The sequence below is a fragment of the Manis javanica genome, chromosome 2, assembly GCF_040802235.1.
Source record: "Manis javanica isolate MJ-LG chromosome 2, MJ_LKY, whole genome shotgun sequence".
NCBI lineage: Eukaryota > Metazoa > Chordata > Mammalia > Pholidota > Manidae > Manis > Manis javanica.
Window position 1 is genome coordinate 5,995,119 of NC_133157.1, and position 11,081 is coordinate 6,006,199.

At 50.8% G+C, this 11,081-nt stretch overlaps 2 protein-coding genes across 25 annotated transcripts in view; one reads left to right on the forward strand and one right to left on the reverse strand.

Moving 5' to 3' along the window:
* FNBP1 (formin binding protein 1) overlaps positions 1 to 8,064 on the forward strand; it is a 122,539-nt gene extending 114,475 nt beyond the window's left edge. For 23 of the 24 annotated variants that reach the window (XM_073222899.1, XM_073222860.1, XM_037007941.2 and 20 more), the window contains one exon: positions 1,276 to 4,428. In XM_073222899.1, the coding sequence (XP_073079000.1) occupies positions 1,276 to 1,454 (179 nt within the window). In that variant the 3' untranslated portion in view covers positions 1,455 to 4,428. Of the gene's footprint in view, positions 1 to 1,275; positions 4,429 to 5,063 lie in introns of those variants that run through there. The other variant, XM_037007922.2, reaches the window with a different exon arrangement.
* A 2,315-nt stretch (positions 8,065 to 10,379) lies between these two features.
* Positions 10,380 to 11,081, reverse strand: part of USP20 (ubiquitin specific peptidase 20) — a 38,116-nt gene continuing 37,414 nt past the window's right edge. The window contains exon 24 of the mRNA XM_037007947.2: positions 10,380 to 10,604. The gene's annotated coding sequence lies outside the window, so the exon portion shown is untranslated. The remainder of the gene's footprint in view (positions 10,605 to 11,081) is intronic.

The window sequence follows — 11,081 nt, forward strand, 5'->3', positions numbered from 1 at the left end:
CAGAAGAGGGGGCAGCTTGCAGGATTTACCAGAGGAGGGGTACGGAGTGATGGGGATTCATGGGAGAGTGAGATCGCGTCCCTAGAAGAATTTTGAGAATTCTCCCCACTGCGGTGTAGCGGAGATGTAGACGTTGCCAGACAGAGAGGCAAGGAGAGCGTGGGTCTCAGGTGCCCGGAGCGTAGATGCCTTAGGCGGTGACGGGAGGTGGGTGACGCCAATGTGGGGGGAGGGTTGGGTAATAGAAACAATTAGATTTACTTGGCAACATGCAGGAAGCTAATGGAAGTGTTTGAGCAGGGTGTTGGTGTGATCAGAGCTGCGCCTGAAGACATTTATCATCATATGTGTCAGCCAGAACATGGGGACAGTGGTCGGACGGGCCTAGTGTTTCCTGAACTCAGGAACCTTCAGGGCTAATGAGGGTGCCGTGAAAGCAGCAGGCAGAGCTCAGATATGTTTGGGGAGCCCTAGGACAAATGAGCTTTATAAATTTTTTCACTACAAGACTTTACAGCACCTTTAGTGGACTAAATGTTCACTGTGACAAACAAGAAAGAAAAGTACCAGGTTAAATGTTCCCAGTGTTACCTCCTCTCCAAGCCCCCCTTTCCCCACAGTACCCCTGTTAACAGTTTGCCTTTCGGAACACTGTGTGGGCAGCCGTGGCTGGTCTTTTGAAGTCATCTTAGCAAATGAGCTTTGGGGCCTCAATTAAGGAAGGGACAGAGAAGCTGCAGTCGACAGACTGCTCCGATTGGAAGGCGGAAGCAAAGAAGAGAGAAAATCAAGGTGATTCCTTGAGTTGCTCTCCTGGGACGATGGAGGTGCTGCTGAGATGGGCAAGTCAGGGGAGAGCTGGCTGGGGAGCAGAGCAGGGTGTCCAGGCCCACCCCTGTGGCATTTCAGGTGCCAGGGCAACATCAGTGGGCATGTGCTTCAGGCAGGAGGAGAAGTGGCACCTTAGTGACGGACGGGCACCAGAGTGGGAGACAGAGCTGGGATGTTGTTGACCAAGTTGTGATCGGGGCCATAGGAACTGGGGGAAGAACGGAGAGGAGGGCCACAGGTTTCCCCAGGAAGATCCCTGGCGTTCTGGGAGGGGGGACGAGTTAGAGAAGGGTTTCGGAGAGACGCAAGGCCCCCGGGGACCCGGATGCTTCTGTGGGGGAGGAGAAGGTTTCTGGGCAGTGGGTCAGGGGTCAGTGCAAAGCTCCATTTCGCTGTCTATGGATTTGAGAAGAAACGTAAGATACTGTGGTATTGCTTTTTCAGGTCAGAATGAAGGAACCATTTCAGTCGTTGAAGGAGAAACACTGCACGTCATAGAGGAAGACAAAGGGGACGGGTGGACCCGCATTCGGAGAAGCGAGGATGAAGAGGGTTATGTCCCCACCTCATACGTCGAAGTCTATTTGGACAAAAATGCCAAAGGTGCTAAGACTTATATTTAATACAACTTAAAAAAAAAAACCTTAAAAACATGGAGTTCTCTCTCCCCACAAGCACTGACTGTTACAGGCAGTTCTTCAAAAGACTGGATGGAAATCACGGAAGTTGTCCTATAACCGCACAGTGGACTTTTAGGCATCTTACACCTGCATGTCCTTGGCTAGTTCTGACTAATCCAATTTCACTTGCTGATGAAATTTTACGTGGAAAGCTGCCAACTGCCAATTCACAACTCTCACTTGAAATCTGATAAATAATTCTTTTGGCAGCATCTGTAGATAACCCCAAAAAGTTGCCTTCTAGCTGGTAATCAGGATTTCTGAGCTTAAAAGAGTCCACACACATCACAGAAGACTTCAATTTTCTTTCTTATATCTGGTGTCTGCCATAAGTTGAACTATCTTAGAATGTTACATTTTGTAACTTTTACATTAAACTATGCTAGTTTGTTAAATTTTAGTCATTTGCTTTGGAGGCAGTCGTAAATAAAATCTCCTCCTCCTTGAGTAAATAAGAAGGAGATTTTTACAATGATACCAAACATAGCTGTTTTTCCTTAAACACGTTCAAGGTCACTGTTAGATCATCATGCATATCCTATTTTGACTATATAATCCCACGCAGCCAATGGGAAGCTGGAGGAGTTTGGTCAATTCGCCAGTGGATTTTTAGATATGACTCCCGCTGGCCCCTCCACCGGGTGACCCAGTTGAGCAGATACACTAGTCCTGGTCAGAGAAACTTACATAAAAACAGTGCACACGGTTCCGGAGGAGGGTTTGTGGCAGGTGGGGCTGTAAACAGAACCTGGTGCAGCAGCAGCTGCTTCTCCACACAGACCCCAGCACGCGTGTCCCTTTCCAAAGGGCTTTAAAAAAGAAACTCACTGGCATCTTTAAGACCCAAAGTGTGAATTTACTGAAAACTAGTTTTAGAATCTCTAGCTTATTTTATACAATTAACCATAGTCAGAATAAAATCAAGGGTTTCGCCATCTCTACAGGAATCTGGGTCACATGGGGATTTGCCTTCTTCAATGGGCAAGCTAGGCGGCGAAACACGGACAGATGGGTACCAAGCCCAGTGTGAGAATCTACTCTGTGATCACAGAGAGCCAGCTATGAACAGGTCAGAAGAAAGGTGCTGGGTTGAGAATCCTTTTATTTGGCTTTGAAAATTATTTATTCATGTCCTTCCTACTTTGTAAGTTTCCTACTAAATATGAAATTAGCTCCTTGCTTCTATATTGTTGCCCCTTACAAGTTCAAGTCTATTTAAAGCTGATTTGACAAGCAGCACTTCAGGGGTGCAGGACCCGTAGAGTTATGGGGTGCTGGCTGCAGATTCTGGCCAAAAGTTCCCTTACTTCCCCCAAGGGCCACCAGTGGAATTAGTGACCTTTAGCTATGACAGCCTTATTTTTAAACGGTTTTTTATTTTAAAATAGTTGTAGATTCTCGATCAGTTGCAAAGATACTACAGAGAGCCCCCATGTACCCTTCATCCAGATTCCCCCATGGTTACATCTGACATGATTGTGATACAATGTCAAAAGCAGGAAGCCGACATTGGTCAGCCTGATTTTCTTTTTAAACATTTCTGTTGCAATATTACACCTTTGCTGATATAACACCGATCCTGACCCACCCCAGAATTACTTCCGTCCTCCTGTTACACATCGCAGCAGGAAAATCAGCTGACCCTTAAACCACAGGGATTTGTTTTAATGAGCAGTAGGCGGTCACAGTTTAGTCAGGTAACCAAGTGAACGGGAGACCCAAAATAGTAAAATCTAACCTTTCTGTCTGATGATGAACTCATTTCCAGACTACGAACTATTGGGGAAAGCAAGCAAAATCCTGAAAAATAAAACGGGGCCACACAATACTAGTCTGTTAAAAGCCTCCCTTGAGAAGTATGGCTTTCCCTGAAGGGGTTTTTTGTGTGTGTGTATTTTGTTTTATCTTTTCGTCAAAGGTCTGCAGATTTGATTCAGAAGATAGCGCAGCTGGTTCGTAAGGGTGTGGCGGGGAAGTTCATGATCATTCCTTTGGTGCCTCAGTGCCTGGACCAGGTCAATCTATGTGCTAGCGACTCGAGAGGGAGAGAGAGTTGGTACAGTTTTCAGTTCCATCTGGTCAGTGCAGGAAGTACTGAAACAATTCCTGAAGAATCAGACATTCCCATTTCCACTCAAAATACACTTTGTTTCTCCCCCCACCAGTTATCTGTTAACAGAAGCAGAAGACCCAGCTTCTTGATAAACTTTTCTCCTTTTATTTGAGAGACACACGTAATAACTTACATGTGGAGGCCTTTCTTCCCTACGTTGTTTATAAATCGGTCCACAAACACCCTGCTTCACCCCTTAAGCCCATCGCAGTCGGGAAGACTGCTTCCTGCCGCCCCAAACCCAAAGCAGTTGTTTTATTTTCATAATGCCAGTGTGTGCGCGCGCGCGTGCGTGCATGCGTGTGTGTGTGTGTGTGCGCGCGTGTGTGTGTGGTATGCTGTCTACGATGTGACTTTTTAATAATTGCCAAAATATTTAGACTAGAGTAACTTCCAGCTGGTTGGCCAACTGGGTTGTGACTATCATCCCTTATGGGTTTGTTTTTTTAACTGCTGTCTGTTGAGTATGTCCATAACCATCCCCCCAAGATATTTGTATATACTGCAATCTAAAAACTAAAAGGATTACTTGAATTCGTTGTTCTAACGTTTTACTCTTTTATCTCTTTGTTTTATTGGTGATTGTGCTGCCTAATGAGCTTTTTGTTTTTGTGACCGCCGGGTAGCCGGAAGGCTGTTCCGCGCGTCAGTTTGTTATAGACACTTGGGTTCTGAGTAAGTTTTGTTCGAATATGGCCAACGTGACTGTTTCTCGCTGTTCTTAACCTAAAAGATAAGAATCTGTCAGCACCTTTTAGCTGTAACTTCGTTCTGCCTCTCCAATAAACGTTATATTTTTCTCTGTGTTGTGTATTTTAAATGATTTTTCACCTTCCGAGAAAATGACTCTGTAATATGAGTATGTAACTCCTTCGTCTTCAGTAATGGGGATTCAATCTCCTAGCCAAATGCTTTTTAAAATTCTGCCCTTTCCCCCTTTTAAATGATGCCACCTCTCTGTTGCACCCCAAGGGCCCCCGAGTCTGTCTCTCCTGTCTCTCTTCTACCCCCCCAACCGCCACCCCCAGATGAAGAACTTTCACTGTTTATTGCTGAGTAAACACTGAGTGGGGAGGTTTCCTTTTCCCCAGGGATTTTACATTTTACCGCTGAAGAACCAGGAGTAGGAGACGAGAATCAGGCCTTTACGCCCGTGCGTCATTCTGGGAAGCTGGTCCCGTCCCTTTCATTCCCTCAAACCTCAGCTGAGGGTGGGTTCCTGCCCTTCCCTACGGGCTTCTAACCGTGGAGGGCAGACTAGCTGCTGCCGGGGGAGGAAACCGTGAAAGTTCCTTATCTGGGACATACCCTGCGGTAACCAATTCCCTAAAATTGCCCTGCCCAGCCCCCCAGGGCGGCGCCCTCTGCAGTGGGAGGGAACGCCCGCCCGCCCAGCACCTTCCTCCCTAAACTGTCTTTCTCTTCTGTTTGTGTTGTAGATTCCTAAGGTGGTTCCAGGAGCCCGAGCCTCGGGGAGCCTCCCCAGGAGGAACCCTCCGCCTGCTGCCTCCACAGGCCTGGCGCGCGGACTGCTCCGGGCTGGGCTGGAGCGTGGCCCCCGGAGTCTCAACCTGAAGTGATGTCCCCACGCGGTGCAGCCGCTCGCCTTTTTCTTTCCTTTCACAGCATGCCCCCCATAGCCCAGCTCCTGCCACGGCCCAGTCTGGGCGCCTCTCTGGGGGCAGGTCTTTCCCCGTCCAGTCCCCGCCCCGCACAGAGGGCAGCTAGCCATGCACTTCCTCCTTCCTGGCCCCCTGCCTTGGCCCTCAGGCCACCTGGCATGTCCTGGCCCATCCACGGTTCACACTGTGCCTTTTGAGAAAACTTTGCCACTGGTCTCCATGGGAGACTAACAGAATCTGGACAAGGAGGGTCAGGTGCACGCCCAGTGGACCGAGCGCCAAGTGTCACTGAAATATTCCGGTGTCACATTGGAAAATATACTCATCTTTTCCCAAGTCCATTGACTATTCAGTGGTTCTTTTCTGATTATGAATCCTCACCTCATACCAAACATTGGCCCTTGGGACATTTCATGGCCTGAGTGTCTGGTAGGTGCTGGGGCGCGCACACATGCCCACACGTACACGTGCCCACACGCACATGTTTTTGTTGGGGGTCTGGTCTGCAGTGGTCTGGAAAGGTCCGCACTGGGAGTCAAATTCCAGCTCCCAGGCCAGCCCCACCGTCTTGCCTGTGTCTACCATTCACGGGGGCAAAGAGGGTGCCACTCCACCGTCTTCCCGCCGTCCCCCCTGTGATTGAGAACTGCAGATCGTGGTGCTTTTGAACGAGTGGCCTGCCTCTGCTTTAGCTCATTGCGAAGTGGAAGTTCCCTTTCCTGTGAATTCCAAGATTTGCATCTTAGGATTTTAGCTCTTTCATCACCAAAGATCCTGTGCTTCGTGTGGTCCTCCGAGTGATCCTGTGGCTACAGCTTCTGCTTTTTATCCCAGGCTCTGCAGGCCCCATGGAATTAATGGAGTTCGCTTGTTGAGCTAAGTTGCCTTCCTCTTCCAGATCTTTAGAAAAACCTGAGGTCAGGTAGCCTGTGGCCACTCATGAAAGTGCATGCGTAGCTTCTCTTACTTGGTGCAGAAACAGCCAAGGGGAGGCATTGCCTGTGAGTTTCTCTGAACGGAAATGCCGTCAGAGGCCCAAGGATGACAGCAGGGCTCTTTCTTCTTTTGTTTGGCTTCTGGTAACGAGGTGGTCACCTCGGGCATCCGCAGTTCTCGACATGTACGAATCCAAGACAAGGGAGTCTTACAGGAGCCGAAGGGCCAGAAGCGACAGGTCCTGAGGGTTGGGCCTTTGCTCAGGAGGACAGTCTCCTCTCGGCACAGCTGGGGTGACTGCACGCTGCCCTCCGGGGGCAGCTCAGCAGTTGGAAACCACAGGCCTGCAGATGCCTGTGGTCAGCCGGTGAGGAGGAAGTGGCTTCCAGTGAAAGGTGAGCCCTCTCTCACCCGTTTGTCCCCAGAAGTGAGGCTGGGCCCAGGCTCTGAAAACCACCTGCCAGGGCCCCTGCAGCCGTGGGCAGCTCAGGGCTGCCGCCAGGGCAGCAGGCTTCTGTAGCCCCCGTCCTCCAGAGGGCTGGCTCGGCAGACGACACCTAGGCCACAATGCCAAATGGCGAGGAGAGCCAGGGCCTTGCCTGTGTGCCTGCAAACCAGCAGGTGCATGGTTAGTACCAGCAGCTCCGCACAGGGTGCCTCCATCAGCGGCGTGACCAGAAATCTCCAGAAGCTTCGCCATCTCACCAAGTCGGCTGACCACTCTCCCCTCCACAAGGATGCCAAATGGATTTTTAACACCTGATTTCAGAGCCTCAGTACTGCATGTGCGTTGCATCTGTCATGTTTTAGGTAGGGATTCATTTCTTGCAACATAGGGAAAAAGGTATAAGCTGCAGTGAGTTGTTCTTTTCGTGTCTGCCAAACCCAGTTTAGAATATGCTGTGTCTGCTTGGATCCCCTGCACCTTTTTTTCCTTCCGTACCACCTGCGTCCAAAAAAGAATGGAAACAAGTGCTTTCCAATGTCACCCTGGGGATTTGCTTTTTCGCCAGCCTGTGTGGCTCTGTGGCAAGGGCAATATGTGCCCACTGGGCTTATTAAGGGAAATAAGTTATTAATTTCATGATAGTTGAGATCTATCCTTTCCTCTGGGAGCTCTACTGTGAATTCATCTATTACTCTGGGGCAGTTCATGTAGAGTAGAAATGTGGGGTTTCCCATGTGCTTCTCAGTCCCCTTTTTGTACCCACTGCCTGTCACTTCTCCTCCAGTGCTAGATTATGGTTATGTCTTAAGAATTACTAATTAAATTTAAAGAAGCTACTCTGAAAATGACTTAAAAATAAAATGAAAGAGAAGAACTTGTCACTCACCTAGTTTTTCCTTGGCAGGGGGAGGCTGTAATGGGATTTTCCTTGGGGTCTTGATCACGCTCCTCTTGGGGCCTACGGCTCGGGGCATTACGCTTGGGCGAGGTAAGCCGGAGCTCGTCTCGCCAGCGGTGGCACAGAGGCCTCTAACGCCTTTTGGTAACGTCTGTAATTACAGAAGAGAGTTTACTGAACATGAAAAACTTATGTTGATAGTATTTTTCCAGAAATTTTAGTTTCATACTTCATCATGGCTCTGCCTTCTGTGCTTCTGTCATTAAAAACTTCTTTACAAAGTGATCCAAAATTCTGCTTTAACCTGATGTTGAGCACTTTTCGACTTTTTCGTTTGTGTGTGTCGCACTAATTCTAAACTTTGGAGGCATTCCAGCGTTGTAACAGCCCGTCACCCTTGTAAAGGTTCTGGAATCACCTGTTTGTCTCCGGAGATGGAATTAAACCAAATAAAGTGCTTCCATTGGAAGGCTATTTGACCTTGTAACTATATGTTAATCCTCTAAATGTTAAATAAAAGTATAACTGGCACGGTATTGCGGGGCTGCTTTGTTGCACAAAGATGGCCCCGGTCACAGAAGCCGCCAGGGCCCCTGGGGCTGGGGTGGAGCATGTGCACCTCAGTGATTTACTGTGTGAACTCAAGACAACTCACGTCACCGTGGACTCGGGGAGGGCCTGTGACCCCGCTAGCTCTCATGACCACGCCACCCACTGGAGGGAAAGCTGTCAGAGGCACTGGTGATACAGAATTCAGGCTGATTCCATCCAGGCATTTGGGGATGCTCCCTGGAACCAGGAACTTGACTTTGCCTGCAAATTCAGCTGGCAGTACTCCAGGTTTCCAGGGACTCTGCTGTGGGGGGCCGGGAGGGGAAGCTACAATTGGTTTGTGCCCACTCCTGCATTTCCTAAGGCTCTTTAGAGCTGTTTTAGGAAAACAGTTGTTGAGGGCGTAGAATATTAGCAACTACATGGAATAAGACAGGGTGCCCTTGCCAACGCAAGTGTCCCCTCACTTGCTGAGGAGTCATTGGGGAGGCCACCAGTAAGAAGCCAGACCCCACTGCGGCCCTTCCTCCTCCCCCAAACAATGTGACTGGCCTTTAAAGCAAGAGCTTCACCAAGTCCTCAGTGATGGCTGCTGCCATCAGCACCTGGGGAGGTGGCTTCCAGACACCTAAGAAGTCAGGGTTCTCAGCAAGAGACAGTGTGGTAAAGGGAACAGAGTGACTCAGTTATCCTCCTGAGGCCCTCTGGTCTAGGTTGTCAGCAAAAGATTCAGCTAGGAAGAGTGTTTCTCGCATGTTCTTTGTGGGCTTTGTCATATTTTGGGAATAGTCACTAGGTTCTGTGAGAGATGGAATGTTTCCGCCAGTCTCGCTTAGAACCTTCTTTCCCTGAAGGGCCCGGCCAGCACCGACTTGCTGGGAGCCAGGTTTGCTGACTGGAGGCACAGGCCTCCACCCCTCTTGGCCTCAGTTTCCCCCGGTGTGGGTGAGGAAACGACTGCCTTGGGAGGCTGCTGGCAAACACTAGACCATCGAGATCCACTTGGTGAACTCCCCGGCACTTTGCAAATGTTAGCTCTGCTTTGAAGCCTGTTCCAGGCCACTGTGACGGTGCCCACATTCTTCTGACCCAGGATGGAATCCACAGTTGGGAGCTCTCCAGCGTCACACTGAGCTCTCAGGGTCTGAAACACTAAAATGCTGCCCAGCTTGTTCCAGCTTTATGCAACTAAGTGGTTCAAGCGTTTGGGGCAGTTGGCATCTCACCCACCACACACCTGCATCCTCTGGTGACCCACTTCTGCCCTTTTGGGGTTGGAAACAAGTGGGGCTACGCAGAGCTGGTGTACTCTTGGAGGCAGCCTCTGTAAGGCACAGAAACTCCTAACTCAAGCCCAGGAGCCGCCCACCTGTAGGTCAGGCTCCTGCAGCGGGTCTGGGAATCTCATCAGCGGCCCCGGCCCAGCCGGGCCTCTCCCGGCACCCCGCGCCGCCCCACCTGCTGGGCCGCGCCCAGGCCTGCCAGCACGGCCACCAGAGGTGGTGGCGACCCCTAGTGGATGAGAAGTCAGTGTGTAAGGGGCCCTAATGGTGACGAGAATGACATGGAAGAGGGCAGAGGCGGGCTGTCATGTGTGCCTCATTTTTTACTTTAGCAAAAGAGATCTCTGGAATCGTGACATCCGTGGGACAGCCTGGAGATCACATTTTGAATTGCTGCTGTGAAAGATGTACGGTTCAGACCCGCGTGAGGAGAGCAGCAGCCTCGCAGGAGGCAGTGGGCGAGAGACAGCAGCCCAGCCCCGAGGGGACGAGCGCCCCCCTGTGTCCCGAGCAGGGAGGAAGTCCAGGCCCTGGCTCTGCCCACCTTGTTTGGAGGAGGCCTGACCTCTGGGGGCATTTTCTCCCGGGAGGCACTAAGCATGTTGCTAACACCCTCTGCGACCCAGGATTAAAATGCAAACGCTGCAAACTGGCACTCAGCAGTCACTTGGTGTATGTCAGGAAATGTTTCTTCAGAGTGGTGTCCATTGGGCCCTGATTTTAACACTTGTCTGTGTAGATGGTACAGTGACATTTATTTAAAAGATCTCCCATTAGCTGGGGACCACAGAGGTACAGCAGGAACTGATGAAGGATCCCGGGTGCCTTTGTTCTCAGGGCTAAGGGACCAGAAGCTGTGGGAGGAAACAGGGATTTCCTCATTCTCCTCCATGCAGCCCTGGAGGCAGCGGGGCACAGTGGGCATAGGCCCTCGGGGGCCGGTGGCACCCCACCCGGGAGCCTAGTGATGCACACTGTGGACACACTGGCCCACCGTGCCAGGCCGGGTCCTGTCCGAGCCCTTCAGGTCCCATCCCCCGTTCCAGCTCTCCAAGCACCCCCCGCGGGCTGCTTACTGGTGTCAAGTCCAAGGAAGGACTGGAGACGGCACCCTGACATGTCCCCGGGGCAGCTTTCCAGAACACTGTTTGTCCAGAACGCTGACCGCTCTTCTTCATGGCTCTTCTTAAAGGCGTGAATCTCCCCTGCGCCCTGCTCCTTCGCTGCAGCCAAGTTTCTCTCTGTGCAGGTAAAGTTGTAGGGAAAGAACCAGAGGGGGGTATGACTCCGAAACACCACTCACTTCCCCAAGGGTCTCTGGAGCTCAGAATGAGGTGGTGTAAGACGTGCAGGACAATTGACGTTTGCACTGAATTCAAACTAGAACAGAAGTGGGAGGGTACACTTCCACAACTTGCAGATATATTTTCTGCTGCAGGTTTAAGAGCGGAAGCACAGACAGATGGAAAGGCCAGCAGACAGAGGTAGCAGTTGGCCCACAGACTCCACGGTCCGCAAGGCGGGGTGGGGGGTGCTTCTGGCCCCTCTAAAAGGTGCTGCTGGAGCAAGTCCCAGGCCCAGCCTAGGGAAGGAGCCGGACCAAGGGGACAGCATGTGGGAGCAAGACAGGAGGTGGCCTCCCCTGCCCCTCAGCACTTCCAGGATCCGTGCCGTCTCTGAGGTGAACCACCACAGCTCCTGTTTTGTGTTCAGGTTCC